The 22,106-nt window shown below is 36.6% G+C and overlaps 1 protein-coding gene across 1 annotated transcript in view; it reads left to right on the top strand.

The window, feature by feature from the left end:
* The window catches only part of PUS10 (pseudouridylate synthase 10), a 67,123-nt gene extending 47,627 nt beyond the window's left edge, over positions 1-19,496 (top strand). The window contains exons 5-15 of the mRNA XM_008570136.1: positions 639-750; positions 2,966-3,027; positions 3,582-3,627; positions 5,817-5,881; positions 7,292-7,377; positions 8,638-8,763; positions 13,760-13,816; positions 14,695-14,771; positions 14,865-14,920; positions 15,942-16,059; positions 19,320-19,496. Coding sequence (XP_008568358.1) covers positions 639-750; positions 2,966-3,027; positions 3,582-3,627; positions 5,817-5,881; positions 7,292-7,377; positions 8,638-8,763; positions 13,760-13,816; positions 14,695-14,771; positions 14,865-14,920; positions 15,942-16,059; positions 19,320-19,496 — 982 coding nt within the window. The remainder of the gene's footprint in view (positions 1-638; positions 751-2,965; positions 3,028-3,581; positions 3,628-5,816; positions 5,882-7,291; positions 7,378-8,637; positions 8,764-13,759; positions 13,817-14,694; positions 14,772-14,864; positions 14,921-15,941; positions 16,060-19,319) is intronic.
* Positions 19,497-22,106: the final 2,610 nt, after the last annotated feature.

Here is a 22,106-nt window from a genome sequence, read left to right as displayed (position 1 = left end):
CTAAAGCTAAAACTCATAATGGGGACTTCCCAAAACCTATTTCCTGGCTCATGAGTAGATTTTGGGGGAATGTCAGATTTTTATTCAGATATTTATCTGATATTACATTTATGAACATTCAGAACATTGATACTTTAAAATTTAATATTTTTTCTTTAGCAGTGAGAAAAAAAAAACGTACAGCTTTTACATTGATTTCCCAAAAGTAAGCCCCATTTTCAGCAAGAGGGGAGATACAAGCATTTTCTAATATGGATGTGATTATTGTAATCCACAATTTTGTAGTTTCTGAGCAATAATCAGTCATCTCTGTTTCACCTTTCTGTCTTCGGAGGTATAAATCCCAGAATATGGCAGTTCTCTCAGAAAAACCCCTTAGTGTGCTTTTGTCTTTGAAGCTTTAAAAATTGTCTTATATGCCATTTTAAAAAGTAGTTACTTGATTCCACTAGAATACAAGATCCATGAAGTGAGGAATTTTTGTCTGCTTTGTTCTCTGCTTTCTATCTAATGTGTAAAATAGTGCTTGGCACATAGTATGCACTCTATCAATATTTTTCAATAATTGCATTAATTCTTGCCTTTAATGAAAAAAGTGAAGTTTTTCATGACAGTGAATTAATTTTTATGTTATTCAGAAAGCAGAGTCTGTTGCTGGGAAGAAATGATATAGTTCAGCTAAAAGAAGCCTACAAATGGATAACTCACCCCCTGTTTTCAGAGGAACTGGGTGTTCCAATTGATGGAAAGGTATTGGGTCATCAGCATTGTTAATTTCATTCTGTAGTTTTACTAATTTTACTGAATTATGTGGCAGAGTTTTGGTTAGCCAATAGAATTTTCTCTTTAAATAATCCCATGAAGGATTTTTAAGTTTTTAAAATGTTAATTTCTAACAATCTTAAATTGAGGTTAAAGCCCTTCGTTGTTTTTTTTTTTTTTTAACCCCCAAAAGACTTCTTTGTGATCCAGGACACTTACAAGTGTAACAGGTGCAGTATACCCTAATTGACCTTAAAAAGTTAGAAATGAATCTTGGCCTTTAATGTATTTATAGTTTAATTGGAGAGACAGATTTACTGATACAAAGCAATATATAAATAACTGTGAGCAAGTGTAGGGTCAACTCTAGACTATTTAATTTTGATTTATCAGTGGTTAATCTTGTTTTCAAATATATAGACAAAACCTATTGAACCACAGCAAGAATAAGCTCAATCTTTCCTGCCTTGTTGGTATCTCAAGTCCCTCTGTTTACTATAAGGCAGAAACTGTCTTTGAAACCAGAACATTTATCCATTCCCTCTATTCCAGAGCAGAGCTTGCCTCAGTCTCTGGAATGGATTGAATTTCAAGGAAGAGCTCAATAGGTTTCTGGATTTGAAAATAGGACATATTCCCAGGCCATCTTAAATTAGATTTTAATAGTATGGCCTCATTGCTTTATTTCATTTAAAGGAAATTCCTAGCTGGCTGGATAGCTCAGTTGGTTAGAGTGTGGTGCTGATAATGTCAAGGTCCAGGCTTCCATCCCTGTACTGGACAGCTGCCAAAAAAAAAAAAAAAAAATTCCCTGAATATCAGTTACAGCCTATTCAAGTAAAATCGCAAAACCATCTTCCAAAATAGTTCTTTTTAATGATTCTGAATTATATAGCTCTATTTACTTCTGTTAGTAAGAATAAACTCTGACTGTCCTTTAAACTAAATACTGAGAGAATAGAGAATAAAACTTCACAGATAGTATGAAAAGGAAATGAGGTAATGAAAGTGCTTTGGAAATTAGAGAAATCATAAATGCAAAATATTTTTACCTCAAATTTCTGTTTTGAAGCACAAATAATTTTAGATGTTGAGCAGAAAATAGAAAACAAAAGATGCGATAATGTTCTAATAGATTCAGGTCGAGTGAAGTTTTCTTGAATAAAAGGAATGTGTCATTCATTTTAATTTTATTTTGTGGATTAGAAGAAGCAGCAAAAAAGAAAGCTATTCATTCTTGTGATTCTAGAGTAGCTAATAAGCTTGCTGATGGGCTAATGAACTCAGTAAATACAGAGCTCAATAAAAACAACTCAATAAAAAAGATGAAACTGCAACATATCGCGACAGTTACAGCTTTTTTTCAATGTGGAATTTTGTATATTTCCCGTGGGGGTAAAAGTACATAGAGTATGAAACAGTTCTTTTTTCGTTACAAGAATGTTTATTGTAGCATTTTTTAATGACAAAAAAATTTTCTTCAACTTAAACATCCAACAGTTCCTAGAGTTGAAAAGATGTCCATGACACAAAAGTAAATAAAGCAGTTTTCCAAAAGCATGTTTAATATCTCAAAAAGGATATGCACATATGTTTCTATTTATAAAAATGGCTAGAAACAAACATACAAAATTGTTACTAGTTCTACCTCAGTGGGATGGAATTGAAAACCATCCTGTGTTTGATTATTTTGCAATTTACATATATTTCTTTTGTAATAAAACAAAAAAATTAAGATCTTTCTTTAAAACTCAAATCCATTAAGAAATTTAAGCACTTTAAAAAGAAGCTTCACACAGTTTTTAAGGATGTGAATAAAATGTTTTTTGCCTTGCTGATAATTCTAAGCATAATATTGACAGAATAATTCATTTCTTTCACTTACCTTTTTCCAGTTCCCTGAATTCTTATTCATCTTTACACCTCATTTATATTATTTGTCCAAAAATTATACAAATTTATTTAAAAACTTTTTTGGTAGGATCACTAGTGACTGAATTTTAGAAGTTTTTAAAAAACACAAAACACTATTTCCTTTACAGCTGTCCTGTGAACAAACTGGTTTGAGAGCAGTAGTCTTTCCAGTTTTCCTTGTCACTCTTTTTCTGCACCAATCTTTGAGAGTTAATTTCTGTTTCCATTCATAAGTTGTTAGATGTTAGTTTCCTTTTGCTCATTTTAAAACTGTCTTTATAATTTTTAGAGCTTGTTTGAAGTGAGTGTGGTCTTTGCCCACCCAGAAACAGTTGAGGATTGCCACTTCCTGTAAGTTGCCACATAAACAACAATGTCAGTTGTGTAAAATTGTTAATGTTTTTTGATTTTCATGAAAATAGTATTGCTACTCTTTCTTTTTTTTTTTTTTTCCTTTTTGTCTTTTTTCGTGTCCGGCAACGGACCGCAACCCTCAGTGTCGTGCCCGCACCGGACCGGGACCGGCAACGGGATCGCAACCCTTGGTGCTGCGCCCGCCCCTCGCTCAGCCAGTGAGCGGGAACCGGTCTGTATGTGGGATCCGAACCCTTGGCGGGAGCGCCACCGCACTCCCAAGCGGCGCACTGTAGCAGTGCGCCACTGGGCCGGCCCGTATTGCTACTCTTTCTAATGCGCATTTCAGAATTTCTCATGTCTTAGTAGGTTTAAAATGTGCCTTTTAATATAAGGTTTGTAGACAAACCAATGCAGCTCACATAAGGATTCATTTTTTTCTGCTCCTGACATCCTAAATTTAGCATCCATGTTGTATAAAATAAATATGAATTATATCCACCCCCAAATAAACTAACTAACCTTTTATTTTAACTTGAATTTTATTTCAGAGGTGTGATATGCCCAGATTGTTTCAAGCCAGCCAAAAACAAGCAGGTAAGCATTCCCGCATATTATTCTTTAGTTTTGTCTGAACTGAATATTCAAATTAACAATGAAAAGGGATATGCATTAGAAATGTGGCAACTCTATTATACTAAGAATCAGCCTTTAAATATTTCCATCTGCTATATTTATTTTTACTTTTTTCAACTCTCAGTACCTTTGCCTCTGGCTAGGAAGACAATGTCTTGATTGTTCAGTGGATGTCATTAAATTTAGAACTTATGTTTCAATGATGTTATTATTACCCATTTGGGGAAATTCAACTTTTAGATTTTAATTCCTCAAATTACATAATCTGGAAAAAATCCATGGTTATCAGCAGCATTCTAAGCTCTTGTCTGATATCCATTTTCCAGAAATTGGTATTTTAAAAATATAATCCAAAGTATTTTATTTAGGACAGTCATGAATTAATATAGCCTATTTGAGGCAACATTTGCAAAATGGGCATTTTATTCAAACTCCCCTTTACTGTGTGAGCTGGACTTCATGTTAATGAGAAAATTAATTAGCATGCACTTTTAGTTCATTTTATGCCAGGATAGAATGGCATCACACAATATTGGCAATCTTTCATGTCCCAGTTACTTATGAACTAGTTTTGTACAGAAAGTCAGGCATTCCTACAGTTTTACTGACATCCATTTCATTGTTGTGGTTGTTAAAAAGGATATAAGTTAATTGTCAAAGATACATCTGTTAGTCTTCTTGCCTTGACTAATTTCTGGGGCTTTTAGAGTTGGGAAAAAAAGTTTGTAACATTTGCCAAATACCCTGTGCAGAAATAATTGGGAATGCAGGCCAACCCTAAAGCAGTGCTTCCCTGCTTTTCTCATGTTATGGTACACCTGGAACATTACTATGTTTGTTCAGCACCCTGAGGTTAGCAGATAAAGTTGCTCCAGGTTGGAAACAACAGGCCTGGAGGTTCCTACTGTCTCAGGCCCTGCCCGGGCAGCCCTTGTGAGCTGAAGGGTTCGACGTGTTAGCACAACTGTGGTCCATTGCTTTGCCACACCAGTTGGGAAGCTCTGCCCAAATACTTGTAAGACATATTTATATTGAATATCTAGTTTTATTTTTTGTTACTTTTGAGAAAATATACGAGTGCCAGCATCAAATGATAGGATAAGGAAAGTTTTTGTCAAGGCATTGTAGACTCACACCATTTGGACCTTGGAAGTTTCAGAATCTCAAATGTAGTTTTCTTGCCTCATGGCCGGGAGTAAATTGAATGACCTTTTGAGATTCTGTCAGGCCTAAGATTTCATGCCTTATCAAACAGGCACTGAATTTTCAGTTCTAATCCTATGGTACCTTGTAGAACTCCCTAGGATTCCCCAGAATATGGTTTAGAAAAATCATTGCTTTGTCTCATGATAAACTGTTGAGATACCTATATTCTACTCCTTTTCAGTCAAACGTGATTTCTTGTAACAAAAGAAATAATTATGGTTTATCATAGTAAGCCATGTATATATGCATTGATTAGTTCTACTAAGTCTAGTTTGGCTTTTCTTATTTTAGAAAACCCAAGTGTGGGGTACTGGATGGTTAACTAAGTTGGTTAGAGTACGGTGCTGATAACACCAAGGTCAAGGGTTTGGATCCCTGTACTGGCCAGCCACAAAAAACAAAACAAAACAAAACAAAAAAACCAAGTGAGACATTTGTTGTGGATGCCTTCTGTTCAGTATAGTGTGTTAGTTTACTTACCTGTCACAGGTGAGTGATATTGAGTTGCTAGATGCCCAGGCAGGCTGGGTGGCTCTGTTTTACCCCTTACCCTGGCAACTAACTCCTAAAATACATACTGTGGCCTCTGAAGGGATGTAGGGAAGAAAATGTAGATGAATCAATCTAAATTTTTCTTGAGGTCTGGTGGAAAAAATTTCAAAGCACATTTCCTGCGATGTCATCATTTCGTATGCCATACTTTGAGAGAAGTGGGACGGTGTAGTGAAGGAAACCTGTTCTGCTAGATCTACCTGGTATTATAGACATACACTAGATTGAAGAGAAGGCTTGTAGAGGTATACCTTTTCTTGAAACTATTAAGTATTTCTCTCTTTTAAGTATGTAAAGTGATATAATTTCTCCAACCATGTTCTGTATTTCACCTCTGATGTTTTCTTGTCTAGGTGACAAAATGTCTTTTCTTTTCATTTTACCCTATATAGTCGGTATTCACTAGAATGGCAGTTATGAAAGCTTTGAATAAGATTAAAGAAGAGGATTTCCGCAAGTAAGTAGAAGTACGGAAACAAGGAAACATCATGGAATTTTAGAACAAAGGGAATGTTAGAGATAATCTGGATTATCTCTAAAACAAGACTGGATGTATCTCAGGAAGCAGGATTATGTTTTAGTTGTTGTATCCCCAATCCCTGGCACAGTACCTGGCATGTAGTGGTGTTCAAAAAATGTTTGTGAGATTAATATTTGAATTTATAAATCAAGTACAACTTCTTTATCTTTTAGAAGAGGATATTGGTATCCAAAGAGGGAGCTGATTTGCCTAAGGTTTTAACTGAGTCACAGAGTGGACCTAGAGCCAGGTGTCCTGACTCTCTAGTCCAGTGCCTACTCCCATCACATCCCTAATCCTGTATTTCCTAGTATTGTCCAGAAGAGGGAGAAGAAGGCTCATGAGTTTCCTCACTTGTTAAAATATGCTGAAATACAATGAATACAATAAACTTTGTTTTAATTCTCAGTGCATTCATTTTATTAAATAAAATATTATTGTAGTTATCCTTCCAGAAGATCCTTAAATAAATTTCAAACAATGACATTATGAAGGAAGTTTCATACATTTTACTGACTAAAAATGAGCCTCAGAATGGAAATATTTTTATTAAATTTTAGAAAGTAAAGACAGTTACTCTACACAAGCAGTAGTTCCTGAGTTTCTAAATGATTTCTTTGTTAGACATCTTGGGAAACTGCATGAAATTTTCAAGACACACATTTGAAGTTAAATCCACATCTAGTCCACAGGTAGACTCCAGTCCATGGCTTTGGAAATTTCCTAGAATGCTGAACAGAAAATAAAGCCATACATTGTTCTTTCCCATTTGTCTTCAGTTGGATTAAAGTTTCTTAGCTAAGAGGACAGAATCTGCCACATTCTACTTTTTCTGGCTCTGTGGTCTGATTCCCAAGGTCGTATTGGAATGAGAAGGAAAAGGGGAGAAAAATGCTGGAGTACCCTCCCCACAGGTGGTACTTACTCATATGACCAGTCTCTCTGCACACCAGCTTTACCCAAATGATTGAGGATCATGTAAGCAGGCAGAAAGCAGTGAGTGACTATAAGCAGCAAAATGGTTAGAGAGCCTGGAGTGGCTTCTACTTCGTATATACTGATTTTTTCCCTGAAATCTCAAGGCTGTTGGAAGTTATCATCTGGGACAATGAGACCTCCTGAGCATGAAAGGTAACAGCAGAGCCCTGATTTACTTAGTGCCATGCTCATTTGTACTCCTGAGGCCTGAAAGATGCTTATTATTCTGAAACTAAAAGTTAGGGAGAGGCTTAGTCCTTGAGAGACTCAGGCTCTGTGTGTGTCTCAGACAATGCTGATTCATCTTAGTTTTGTGATTCAATATCATGTCTGGAAAATAGTAGCCGTAAAATTTATTTTGTTTTGCAGGCAGTTTCCTTGTCCTCCAAACTCACCAAAGGCTGTATGCACTGTTCTTGAAATTGAATGTGCTCATGGTGCTGTTTTTGTGGCTGGTAAATATTTAGTCTAGAATATATGTATACTGTCAACTTACTCTCCTTTCTGAAAAACTCCACTGATGCCTCTTCTGTTTTATTCCTATTGTTATTAGGTTCTGGTTAGTTTATTCTTTTGAGAAGTAGAACTGATAGCCAAACTTATTTTACATTCTTAGGCATTCTTAAGGACCACTCAGGAGATCTGTGATTTAAAATGCCATACCAGGGCCGGCCCGTGGCTCACTCGGGAGAGTGCGGTGCTAATAACACCAAGGCCCCGGGTTCGGATCCCATATAGGGATGGCCGGTTCGCTCACTGGCTGAGCGTGGTGCTGACAACACCAAGTCAAGGGTTAAGATCCCCTTACCAGTCATCTTTAAAAAATAAATAAATAAATAAATAAAATAAAATAAAATGCCATACCAGAGGGAAATGACACTTCCCAGGTTTTAACAGTTTTCATCACAGATGGCTAAGTAGAGATGTGAGTAGATGTACAGACCTGAAACTGGTCAGGAGAAAGACAGCAGCACAGAGGATGTTTTCAAGCAAACTTGAAATAATAATTTTATTATTTCCAAAATGACTAAACACTTGGCTTCTACCTGAAAAAAATTGTTGTGTTGTCTTTCCCAAGAGGTAATCTAGCAGACAGATTTTGTTTTGAAAATTATAGCTGTTCCATATTAATAGCTGAAATGGCGTTGCTCTTTAGCCTTGACTATAATACCCAGCCCTAGAGCAATGAAAGCTACCTGCCTCAGTGTAGCTTTATTCATAAAGCAGTGAGGCACATTGTTAGAGAGTTTTGTTTGTTTGTTTGTTTTTAGCTTAGAAAAACTTCAAAATGCCCTGTATTTGAATTTTTGGGGATGCATTTTCACCAATGACTAGTAGATTGAAAGTATTAATCAGGTGTAAAAGCAAAAGTTTTTCCTTTTTTTAGTGATCTTTGGTGTGTTTCATAATATTATATGATGTGCTTAGGCAGCCAATCAGATTAATAAATATATTGAGCATTCCTTTCAAACTCATTTGATGCGCCATTCATATCATGTCTTTAGCTGTCTATTCTCTTGTTACTTTAAATCTTTTTATTATCTACATCTATGTGCTGGCTCCCCAAATTAGATTGTAAGTTAATTAAAGGCTACGCCTTGTTTGATATCATAGCACCTAGGATATTGGCACTCATTAAATAGTTGTTGCTTCTTTTTTATCTCATTGTGTGAATTACACTATTCCATCTAGGCTACCTGATATTTCTTTGGCAGGGCGATATAATAAATATTCCAGGAATCTACCACAAACTCCTTGGATAATTGATGGAGAAAGGAAGCTGGAATCTTCAGTGGAAGAATTAATTTCAGATCATCTGTTAACAGTATTCAAAGCAGAGAGTAAGTGTTATAATATTCATATTTTAAATACACTGCCATTCATAAATAGATTTCTTGGGGGTGGCAGGAAAGATATCTGTATTTTGTGAATCACTACCAAGTCTGCATACTTTGGCTATAGGCTTCCCATGAACAAGGATCGATATGTCCTGGGCTTCTCTGGCCTGGGTTTGATTTCAGCCAAGGTGCCCAGGGATGTCTTTCCTCTCAAGATGACTGCTCTCTCCGGGGGAAATTCAAAAAATTGAAACTACTTTAACTGAATATACTTAATCCCTGACCTTGGCACACCTTAGCCTCGGCATCTTTGGGGGGAATATAAAGAAATTAAAACACAACTTCTTCATCCAGTGCTTGTTCAAGAGTAATCACTGGCAAATGTCTAGCTTCCGTCTTAACCTATAACGTGTCCCGGGATAAGATTCAGACCTAGAGAAAATACATCAACAGCAACCATTTTACAAAGACTTAATGGTAGCTTTTATTTTCTAGGTATTAATGAGCCCGAGTTTGTGGGATGAATCAGGTCCTGTCGACTTAAAGTTTTCCTTGTCTCAACAGGCCTGTCAGGTCAAAGGCACCAAAAAGTCTTGTGATTCCAGTTAGGATTAGATAAGAGGAAAAGGACTAAGATTTCAATAGCAGGAAATCATGTTACACATCAGTAAAAACTGCAGGCAGTGAGTGATGTCACTGTTTGGAATGGGGCTCCTAGCATAATTACAAAACCTTTTTTTGAGTGACCAGCTAGAAATCCATTCTTCTCTCTGAAAAACCTTAAGACAAGCGTGATTTGAGAATGACAAGCAGATGGTCTAGATGAGATATGGTTGTCTCTTCCAGCTCTCTGACTTGTCAGAAGGAAGAGAAGCACTTCAAACCACATCCCTCTTATAATTTGTTGCATATCAGGTAGGTGAGCCCTTTCTTAAAGGGTCTTTAAGAATTGTTTACTGAATACAGAAGACAGTAACCCAGCAACCTAATATTTTCCAAAATCTTAGCTGTAAAAACTCTGGGCTACTGCCATGAGCTTTTACCTACTAATTTAATATTTACAAACTGGTTTTCTATAGACTTATGTAAATTATGAACAAGTGAAAATAAAGCTTTAGTACACCAAGTCCCTTTCAAATTCTTTTTGGGGCCACCTTACTCCCTTTCTATAAGAAGATTCAAGAAACCTTCAGTTGTAACTATTGGGGTCCCAAGGAAGCCCCTATTATCTCTAGGGTGCCAGAAGTGAAACAGCTATATGTTTTCCCCCTTGCAACCTTTTGTGAAGGTGGTTTGTTGTCATTTTCCATTTGAGGGGGGGAAATTGTCCTCAATCTGAAAATAAAACAAATTTTGTGTTCTCATCTGTAAATGTGTGCCGAAGAAATCTATTGAGAGCAACCTGAGAAAAAGCAGACCTCTGGGACTCTGTACTAACTGGTTCCTTGACAGGGGATTTGAAATTCCTGGTTAATAGCATGAATTTGCTAACCCTGTGTTTCCTGGATATGTTACTTTTTATTTCTGATTAATGGTTCACATCTGACAACTCTGGGAAGATCGTTTTGTTATACCCCTAAGTTTCACAGCTCTGTGAAGTAAACCAAATTGCATGGAGCAGCCTAGCTACTTATATAAATGTTCCTTCCCTTAAGTGGGATATACAAGCTTGTTTCTCAGTCACTTCAGACCGGTGTGTTATATTATCTATTTGCTAATTCCCTAGTTAATGAGTAATAAATTTTGACACCCTTATAATCAATGTGTGTAAGAAATTTTCCCCTAATACATTTATTACTTCACTTATTGAATAAATATTTGTCATGTCAGTTCTCTGCTGAAGACTGGTCAATGACTAGCTACAGGATAAAGTCCAAACTACTTAACTTGGTGTACTGGGGCCTTCCTCATCTGGCCTCTGCCCATCTTTCAGTCCTGTTGTCTGTCTGCCCTCAGGTGTGAGGGCCAGTGCAGATTAGCTGAACCATGTACAGTTCTTGATCATTCTTGCCCTTGATTTTGTTTTTGAAATATGTGTTCCTTTCAACAGAGGCTCAAAGAAGTTTCTTTTCACAGAATTAGGGGGATAAGGCAAGGAATAATGTGAGTTTAGAAAACTCAACTAAATTTTAAGCATGTATTTTCTAATACTTAAGGCAATAGCTCCTTTTCCTTTTTTGTCAGCTGTCATTCATAATTGCACACTAATAAAATTTAAAGATTTGCCCTCACAAGTTTCTCTCACTTTAGGGTCCAAGAATGCTTCCTTAGTTCTCAAGTTTGAAACATTTTTCTAAGATATAATAAATACTCCTTCTCCCTTAGTCTGGATTTAATGCTTTTGTGGCCTCAAGAGCTTAGCTTTTTGCACCTCTTTCTTGTTGATGGAGTGGAATTTGTGGGAAGCTTAATGGGCTGATTTACAATTTGATTTCTGGTCTGATTTTGCAGTAATTTGTAGACTTATCTCTTCAAATCCTGCTTATTCCTTTTACCCCTGTCAGTCACAGGTTCTGATTCAGTTACTGTGGACCCTCTGGTTCCCTGACATGGCTGGTTTGGAGATGGTGGTGGGCAGGTACAAGACAAACCATACCCAAGGAGTCTGCATCTTTCAGTTTCCCAGATACCATTTTGAATTATGCATTTAGCTGTGGCTGTCCATCTTTAGTGCAACAGCTGAAGTCTGTTGACTCTGACTGGAAGCTACTTATGTTGCTGTGGTTTATTAGTAACTTGACATTGGAGTGTAAACACAGAAGGGAGGGTTCTTTGGGACTTAGTGGTCCACAGAATCCTACTCCCTGCCTGGTCTAGATTCTCCACCTGGAAAAGAGCGTGTCTCTCAAGGCTGCTTACTTGGCTAGTCCTCAGGTATTAACACAGCGCAGGTTACCCAGACTTCTGAGCCTGACCAACTGCTTGAATTCTAGGCCTACCTTGGATATCTAGCCCTTACCAAATTAGCTCCAGGCTGCTCCACTCTATGAGAACCACAGCTTTGGGCTCTGTGGATTACAAGGGAGCCCATTTCACCCTGGGGGTATGTGACAGACAATAGCCCAGAGCTTATGTTTCCGACAAGTTACCTTCTTAGGCATTCTTAAGGACCACTCTCTGCTGAAGAGATTTCTTAAAGGCAAAAGAAGGGTAAAACCCTACTTTCCTCATTGCTAAACATCCCAGAAAGGAGGTTTATTCTTCAATGTTGTTTACATGGGACTTTTCAAGCCTTTAGCCTGCCTTCTAAAATTTACATGGAATCTTTGCATATAGAATCTTTCCAGGGAGATAACTGGCTGTCAAAATGGTGTATAGTCCTCTTTCCCTTCCCCCATTTCTCATCTGTTCTTTCAAGCAATTTTGTTCTTCCTCACCTTGCACTCTCCAAAGTGGCTGGAATGTTGAAGAATAAATACAGACCTCATAGCTTGTGTACTGTAATTGTGCTCCTAGAGCAGGAATGTTCCTGTACTTTTCCTGTTCGGTTCCAGCCCACTATATTATAGTCCATGTTCCTCCACAAACAGTAAGCTCTGTGAGGATAAGGACTGTGTCCATCTTGTTTACCTTTGTCTCCCCAGCATCTCGCACAGTGCCTTGCACATAGTAGGCACCCTGTAGATATTTGTTCACTGAATGAATAAATCAGGATGTGAGCCCAAGTTCTCCTAGCATTCAACCTCTATGTTTAGAGACCTCAAACTTTACCACTCTAGGGGCTGGCTGGTTAGCTCAGTTGGATAGAGTGTGGGGCTGATAGCACCAAGGTCCAGGGTTTGATCCCTATACTAGCCAGCTTCCAAAAGAAAAAAAAAAAAAAAACCTTTACCACTTAATGACTGACCGGGGTTCCCAAAACATCTCAGCCTTTCCTAGCCCCTGGTTGAAGAAGACTGGTCCTGCCTGTCCCTGTGGGTACAAGCCTGAGCTCCTCTGGCTAAGTCTTCATGGTGGTACCATATAGCAGGTTGGTTAAGAGACTTTGGAGCCAGACTGCCTGGTTCATACCTGTCCCTACCACTTACCAATGATGTGATCTTAGGCAAGGTATTTATTCTGTCTCTGTCTCAACTTCATCATAAGTAAAATGAGGATAACGATAGTACCCACCTTATAATGTTACTATAGGAAGGTACTTCAAAAAGTTCATGGAAAGATTTGTATTATCTTCTAATTTTATTTTTCCACAAACTTTTTGAAATACCCTCATATATAAAGCATTTAGAACAATGCCTGCTCATGGTAATGTTTGCCATAGCGATGATGAGGAAATTAGCAGTCAGTTCCATGTGTAACACTCCTTTTCTTTAAAACCGGTTTCCCCTTCTGATATCTGCAGCTTTTAGTCTGTGATGATCCATTTATCTTAGATGTATGTTGGTTTTATTATGGTTTCAGCTTAGGTTGGATTTTATAATGAATTTGCTTTTTAGAGTCAAACCTTTTCTTCTTTCTTTCACAGAGTTTAATTCTTAAGTAAATATTTTGTTTTGTTTTGTTTTAAGGAGAGAAGAACAATGATAGAGTTTTCACCATAAGCTTGTGGCCAGAGTGCTGGTGGGGCCTTCCTCCAAACAGTACTCTGCCTATGGCTCTGCCGTGGGATGGTGGCCTGGGACGATAGTTAAGATCTGGCTCTGACATCAGAAACACCTGGTTCTGCCATTTAATTGTGTGACCTTGGGAATAATACCTAACTTTCTGAAGCTTGATGTTCTTTTAGTTAATATCTAGACCATAAGGTTATAATAAGTATTAAATAATGTATGCATAATGTTTAGCTCACTGCCTGGCATATAATAAGTCCTTAATAACTGGTGTTATTACTGCCATTAATATTTTTAGTAGCGATTAGGATTAGAGGTGGGATGATACCTGTCCCTCAGTTTCTCCTATAGATTGTTCAAGACCTTGAATTGTGTTTCTACCAAAGGTTTGGAACAAATATCTTAGGGCTTTTATGTCTCTGATTTTTTTCTTTATCTGCTTTCCAAAGGTTTTAATTTTTCATCCTCTGGAAGAGAAGATGTAGATGTCAGAACATTAGGAAATGGTAAGATTGCAACAGCATCACCTAACTAGAACTAACTTTCCAATTATCACCCTTTCCAGACAGCAGGCTCACCGTAGTCACTTAGTCAGAACCACAGTGGGCAGGGCCCAGAGCTTCTCCAAGTGGGGAAGCTTTGTGGATTATGGAACTACCTTTATAAATTATATGATATATATTTTGGGTAATCATTCTTCAGAGTCCATCCTTATTGCATACCTATAGGTTATAAGGGACTTTTATGTACATTAATGAGGAGGTGTCTGATTTTTTTCCACAGGTTTGATTATTAATTTTTCCACTTAATAACATTTCAGAAGTACCATTACAGTTTTTAAAATGTACATCTTTATTTAAAAAGTGATTCTGCTCTCTTGGCCTTCACTTTTCTTATTTTATGTTTCTTATTTCTTGTTGCATTAGAAGAAAGATGAGGTTAATCATGAGCTGTTTGAGATTTAAAGAACACTTCCTCTCATGGAAATCACAGCTTTTCTGTTTCACTAGTAGGTTAGGCTAGGAGGATGGATTTCAACTGGGCATTGTTGACTGTGACAATGTTACAGTAGTGTAACCAAGTTAATTAGCGGTATTTTTTGAATTTTATTTTGTAATTAACAGGCTTATTCGTGGATCTTTGGGAAAGCAGCCATTTTCACATATTTCCTGGGCTGGGGTTTAAGCAGTCTCCTACCCTTTTCTTCTCCAAAAGCCCCTTGATTCTTTTCACACATTCTTCCCTTCCCCAGATGTAGTCATGTCACTAAACTTTCAGCCCTCTGAACTCAACCCATTTTTCACACCTCCTAACCCTCTTGCATTAGCCCAAATGTTAACTCCATCAACACGTTTCTGTTTCATGACGGGGTGTGTGCTGCCAGGAAGGCCCTTTGCAATTGAGCTGGTGAATCCTCATAGAGTACATTTCACTTCACAAGAAATTAAGGAACTTCAGCAGGTAAACCACTTCATGACATGGAAATCGTCATGTTTCTGCAGCTCTGTAACTGAGCTAGAGTTGCTAATTGTTTTTCTTTTTCTGCTACTACAGAAAATTAATAAGTCATCTAACAAAATCCAAGTACGTGACTTGCAGCTTGTCACAAGGTAAGGGTAGGCTCACTGGAGAGGATTTTCAAATGTGAAGTTTTATTTGTAGATCATATATCTGATAAGGGAATTGCATCCAGAATATATATAAAGAACTCTAACAACCCAATCAAATATGGGGAAACGATTAAGTAAACATTTCCAAGGAGGATATACAAATAACCAATAAACACATGAAAAAATGTTCAACATCATTAATCATAGAGAAATGCAAATCAAAACCACAATGAGATCCCACTTTACACCTACTAGGATGGCTATCATCAAAAAGACACAAAATAACAAGTGTTGGTGAGGATGTGGAGAAATTGGAACCCTCATACATTGCAGGTGGGATTATAAGTGTGGCCACTTTGGAAAACAGTTGGGCAAATTCCTCAAAAGGTTAAACATAGAGTTACCACATGACCCAGCAATTCTACTTCTAGATATTATATATATGTACAAGAGAAATGAAAACATACATCCACACAAAGACTTATACATGCATGTTCATAGTAGCATTATTCATAATAACAAAGAAGTAGAAGCTACCCAAATGTCTGTGGATAAACAAAATGTGATATATCCATATAGTGGAATATTATTTGGTAATAAAATGAAGTGAAACAACATGGATGAACCTTGCAAACATTATGAAGGTGAAACAAGCCAGGCACCAAACACCACATACTGTGAGATTCCATTTTATACAAAATGTTCAGAATAAGGAAATCTAGAGAGACAGGAAGTCAACTAGTGGTTGTCTGGGGCTGAGGGAAAGAGAGAATAGGAAGTTACTGCTGATGGGTACAGAGTTTCCTTTTTTGGGGTGATGAAAGCATTATAAAATTAGATTGTGGTAATAGCTGCACAACTCTAAACAAACTAAAAATCATTGAATTGTACAGTTGAAACTGGGGAATTGTATGTAAATTATATCTCAATAAAGCTATTTTTAAAGAAAGGGAAATTTGGGGCAAGGCTTACGTGTATTTTATGTGTTCAGACAAAACTTTCTTTTATTGTTTTCGTTTAGAGAGGCAATAGGACATATGAAAGAAGGTGAAGAAGAAAAGACCAAGACCTATAGTGCCTTAATATGGACAAATAAAGCAATACAGGAGAAAGACATTGGATTCCTAAATGACATAAAGGTAGTTTAAGTGCTTGTGTTCTTTTTATTTTTCTATTGCCTATAAAAGAGTCCATTGTCTTCTAGTTTATTACCAGCAAGTCATAGAGCATGGGGTCTATGAGATCTGGATTTAAATACTGGCTTTGCCTTTTACTAGTTGAATGACTGGGCAATTCATCTTACCTGTTGGAGAGAGAGTGTTGCTTGTGATTAAGAGCCTGACTCTGAAGACAGATTGCCTGGTGGCGAATCCTAGATCTGCATTAAATGAGTTTAATCATATGAAGCACTTAGGATGGTACCTGGCACGTAGAAAACACTCAGCAATGCTATTATTAAAATAAATATAAAATAGAACTTACCTAATAGAACTGATACTAAGATTAAGTACATGACTAAAATGTGATAATATATGTAAAGCACATACATTTTGCACATTTTAAGTTTTTCTTTACATGAGCATGTCACTCCCTATAGAGGGTCTGCCAGTTCGTTTGCCTATTTTTTCTCACCTGTCCCTACCTCTTTCTGTAAAGATAATTTACTTTCAAATACAGGGAATGAGCATAAGTGGGGACAAAGATGCATATAGTTACCACAACGTTGCTTAAATGGGCAATATTTTGTAACAATCTAGATGACTTACTAGAGAGGACTGGTTTAATATTATGGTTTATCTGTATAATGGACTATTATGACCCAACTGTTAAAAATTATGTGGTAGATGAATATCCATTGACATAAAAAAGTGTTCCTGATAAATGCAAGGGGAAAAAAAAGAAGGTATATATAGGATGATACATTGTGATTTAAGCACACGTGTGTGTATATGTACGTGTATACACATATATATGACTACATAGAAAATAAATTATATGGCAAAAGATACCATAAATAGGATTTGTATTTATCATGAAAAATACAAACACCCAATAGATAAAAATGGACAGAGGATTATGAACTAGGCAACTGAAAAAGAACAACTCCGAATGGCCAAGAATCATTTGAAAATATGTTCCACCTCCAGGATAAAGTAACAATAAAACATTGCTTTATTCCCCTTAGACTAATAACACCTGTCAGTGGTTGGAGTGGAGGAGAAGGGTGGTTGCATACATTGTTAGTAGAAATGAGTAGAGTGTCTCAGCCATTTTGGAAAACAATGTGGCAATGACTGTAAAAAGCTAAAAATGCACTGGTCTTCTACCCAGCACACCCTCTTCTAACAATCTGTCCTGTAGAAATTAAACTCTAGTGCATAAGAATATGTGCACATGATGTTTATTGACTTTGTTCAAAGTCGTAAAATCAATAACAACAAAACTGGAAACAAAATAAATGTCCTTCTATAAGGAAATGGTAGAATAAATTGGAATATTATATATCTGTTAAACAAACTGGAAACAAAATAAATGTCCTTCTATAAGGAAATGGTAGAATAAATTGGAATATTATATATCTGTTAAACAAACTGGAAACAAAATAAATGTCCTTCTATAAGGAAATGGTAGAATAAATTGGAATATTATATATCTGTTAAACAAATTAGTTTTGTCCACTCACTGACTGGCTCATGGTCGAAGTACTGGGAATGGCTAGAGTGAAAGGAAGTGGGGGAGGAGAGCACTCATTAGACGGTGGCTCAGTGCAAGCCCAGCTGTTTTTGTACTCTAAAGTGGAAGCCATGTCTGTAGAGATTCCTTAATAGTTCAATCTCATCCTTCATTTTTTTGGTCTTTTTGGCCAGCGAAAAGTTAGACCTTATGGAGACAGTTTATCACGTCAGAACAAAGTGCTTCTAAAATCAAAGAATTACAGAATGGTAAAAACCACAGAGTTAGGAGGGGCCATTGACTCACAGCTCTGATAAAAGCAGTCACACCCTTTCAAGTGTGGTCTTTGTCAGAACTTGCTTTTTCTTTCTTGGTGGAGAACTTGAGAGGGAGACCAGAAACCTTTCTTTTCTTAGCAAGGCTTCAGGCACTCACTAATCATGTAAATTAGGAAGAGTTGTTCCAACAAGAAATTGCAAAAAAATAAAAGTTCTTATGAACCTACGTTTCTGGTTATGCCTAATATCTATTTTTAAAACTTGGAATTAGTTGACCTTTTACAGTATTAACCTCTACTTCTTAATTGTGACATAAAGGAAAAATCTCTAATTTGTACTAATTGTAAGAAGAGCAAGCCCATGTCCCTAAAAAATAAAATCTGAATTGTAAAAAGACATGCAGGATCATTATTCTCAAAGTGGGCTAACAAATATTGAGAGGTCCTGGTTTATTGTACACATTTATTTGTAATTATTATGTTGAAATGTCACCTTAAACAATGATGCACCTTTTCCAGATACAGATGATCCTTGACTTATGATGGGGTTACATTTTGATAAACCCATGATAAGTTGAAAATATCATAAGTTAAAAATGGACGTTTTGTAGACATGATGGAATGGGAAAACACAAAACACAGTATCCAAAAAATGCTGGCAACACAGTGCACTGTAAAGTATCAGTTGTTTATCCTTGTGATTAGTTGGGAGCTGCAGCTTGCTACTGCTACTGTACAGTATTGCGAGAGCTGTATCACATTATTGTATTGTATCACACATTGCGAGCCTGGGAGAAGATCACAATTCAAAATTCAAAGTACACGCACCATCATAAAGTCAAAAAATCATAAATTAAACCATTGTAAATTGAACCATTGTGAATCAGGACCATCTATATGTTCTTTTGTATAACAACAGCAACAGAAAATCACCCTGAGAGTAGGTGTGTGGTTGTACCTAAAACATGCAAACGACCTGTACACACAAGTGACGCTGATGTCCCACCTTCTGCAACCAGCCATTTCTCACCCCAGCTTGACACTCCCGCTATTTAGGTCACTCTGATGGGTTAGAAAACAAAGATAAGAACACTGTCCTCTAGAAGGGCTATGCTGAACTAAAGGGCAGGATAGAACTCCATGGTTCTAACCAATTTGTGGAATATTAGAGCAAACAGGCCTTGAGGGTCATCTACTTCAAAGCCTGCCTTTTTTAATGGTGAGGGTACTGGGACCCAGGAAATGAGTAATTACGGACTGGGTTATGAGAACTCCCACAGTTTGAACCTAAGGGGGTACAATTTATTATATTGGTTTCTACCCTAACAGTGATAGATGGAGTCCGCTAAAGAAAACATCTGTGGTGAGCTGTGGATAACGGAGGTGCCAAGACAGGCTTCATTGGGTGGCAAAGCTTTGACTCTGGTTGTGTATCCTATCCTCCTCTAGGACTTAAAGATCGACCAGAAAACACCTCTACGGGTCCTTCACCGGAGACCCTTGGCTGTGAGAACTCGGGTCATTCACTCCATGGAGACAAACTATGTGGATGAGCATCATTTTCGCCTCTGTCTGAAGACTCAGGCTGGCACGTATCCTTCCGTCTTCTGCACTGCAGTAATCTAACCCTACTGGAAAAGTTAATGCTGCCCTGAAAATAGGTTCATTTTGGTCTGGGAGATATTAAGGAAAGGATTATACTGGAGAAGAATCCTTTTCTGTTTGTTTGAGGGTATTTTTGTTTGTTTTCCCATTAAATTTGTGTTTCTTAAAATGACATTTTAAACCACGAAGTAACAGTTCAATGTCAGCTTTATAGTTACTTATGCTTCACATAATTACAGTGTCTCACACAGTGCTGAGCACATAGTAAATAATCAGAAAATACTTTTGATTGATTCATTTGCTGGCTTTACATATTTTGTAAGTCACATATTCATGGCTATATTTGGGTCCTTTCAGCATTTCAACCATTTGCCCAGATGATTAAACATAGGTAGTAGAAGGGAATGACGCTACTTTATATATTGATCTTAACTTTATTTGGCCACTGGCCCAGTACAACAGAGAATATTCTTTCTCTACATGCCCTGTGGAATAAACAAAAACATTAAAACAGTTCAGATTAGATATCATTTGTGCCATGTAAACTTGGTTGACAGTAATATTATGCTGTCATTAGTGCCATTTTCAAAGTCTGTAGAGTTTCGACTATGTTATAAATAGAAAACGTTGAGATTCAGAGTTAAAATATCCTTAGTCCAGAGATAATCTGTTCATAACCTAATGTGACTTTTGTGGTTTTCTCTCAGAACTGAGTTGCTGATTAAAATACATCAGGGAGCTCCAGTAGTCTTAGCTTTAGTTTACTTTTCAAAGGTGTTCCTAGTTTTTTTTGTTTCTTGGTTTATATCATTTTGTGATCCAATAGCATGAAGTGATAAAATGCCTCCTAACTGGGATAAAACTAATGACATACTTATGTATATAAGAAAAAAAAATCAAATTTTAATCCCCAATAGCATTATCACTGTATTGCTGTAACTTGTCTGCCTCTCCTTCCTGCCTCAACCTCCTCTCCCCTCATCCTCCCGTCTCCTACCACAGGAGTGACCTGGATTTACTCAGCTGAACCAGGTATAGGTTATCTACTCCTAAAATCTTATAAATTTTGCAGTTTGGATCAAGGAATGTTCTATTTATATTCCAGTGGGCAGATCTTTGTGTCTTTGTTGTTTGGAGTACATTTACCTATTATGGATGGAATTTCAAAGTAATCACAGATTTTTTTTTCAAAAAAAAATCTTTTAACCTAATCCTAGCTTTAATTTTGGTGTGCCAAGGAGACATGCAATGTCTTTTGGAGAAGCTAATGTATTTTCGATCCTTTTAAACATTCTTAGAATCAGCCACGTACATGTACTCAAGGCGTTAGCCAAGAAAAACTGTTTGGTAAAGCTTTACATACCATATGGTTATACACAGAAGTATATGAATTTTTTTCATACTAAATATATTTTGTGTACATCCTGTATATTTATACTGCTTAGTACACTGAGCTAGCTCATTTGACTTAAACCTCATCCCTTTGGCTATGAATAAGAACCTCTCTTGACCTTTTAGGTCATCTCCCCTTGTCATTGCTACTCAAAAGGAGCATTCGCTAAAGAAAGTGAGAGAAAGAGAATGACAATTGTGAGTAATTATGAGTTTAGCAAAAAAGACAATTACTAGGTAATTACATATCTTATGCTTGAGTCAAAACATTTGGGTGAAGGTAGAGTGAATAAACTTTCAGCAACTGAGGACATAATATTGGAATTAGCATATTATAGTGTTGATTTTTTTTATCATCTGAGAATAAATTTATTTTTCTATTCAAATTCTATGAAATATTTTATACTAAATGCTAATTTATTTATTTATTTTTTTAATTTTTATTTTTTGTCCTTTTTGAGACTGGCCGCACCGCACTCAGCCAGTGAGCGCTGTGAGCGCACCGGTCATCCCTATATAGGGCTCCCGCGCTCCCAGCGCCGCACTCTCCCGAGTGCGCCACGGGCTCGGCCCACTAAATGCTAATTTATAGAACACAATATAATGCTGAGTTTTTACTGAATGCTGGTAAAAACATATCTTTCAGATAAATATTGTCAAGGCTGCAATAGAGTCCTGTGTAAGGAATGTTAATGTAATCTTCTTTTTTTCTCTTATTTTATTTTTAGCCACAAAACAAGTCTCAATACATTTAAAAAGACTAATATCATAGAAAGTATGTTATCTGACCAAAATAACAGAAGGAAATTTTAAAAATTCATAAATGTGTGGAAATTGAACAACACTCTCCTAAATAAACAATGGGTAAAAAGAAAAATCACAGTGAAATTAGAAAGTACTATGAGATAAAAATCAAAACACAACATATCAAAATTTATAAGATGCAGGGCTCATGCTGCACTTAGAAGAAAATTTATACTTGTAAACACCTATATTAAAAATAAGACAAATCTCAAGTCAGTAAACTTCTACCTTAAGAAAATAGAAAAAGAAGAACAAAGCAAATATAAGTAGGAAATAACAAAGATTACAACAGAAACACAAGAAATAGTGAATTAGAAAACGGAGAGAAAATCAACAGAACCAAAAGTTGATTATTGAAAAAGGTCAATTAAATTTGCAAAACTTTACCTAGACTGACCAAAAAAAAAAAAAGACAGAAATTTCAAAAATCAGAAA

Source organism: Galeopterus variegatus, unplaced genomic scaffold (genome assembly GCF_000696425.1).
Source record: "Galeopterus variegatus unplaced genomic scaffold, G_variegatus-3.0.2 Scaffold574, whole genome shotgun sequence".
NCBI classification, from domain to species: Eukaryota; Metazoa; Chordata; class Mammalia; order Dermoptera; family Cynocephalidae; genus Galeopterus; species Galeopterus variegatus.
This window is presented reverse-complemented; position numbering and strand designations above follow the sequence as displayed.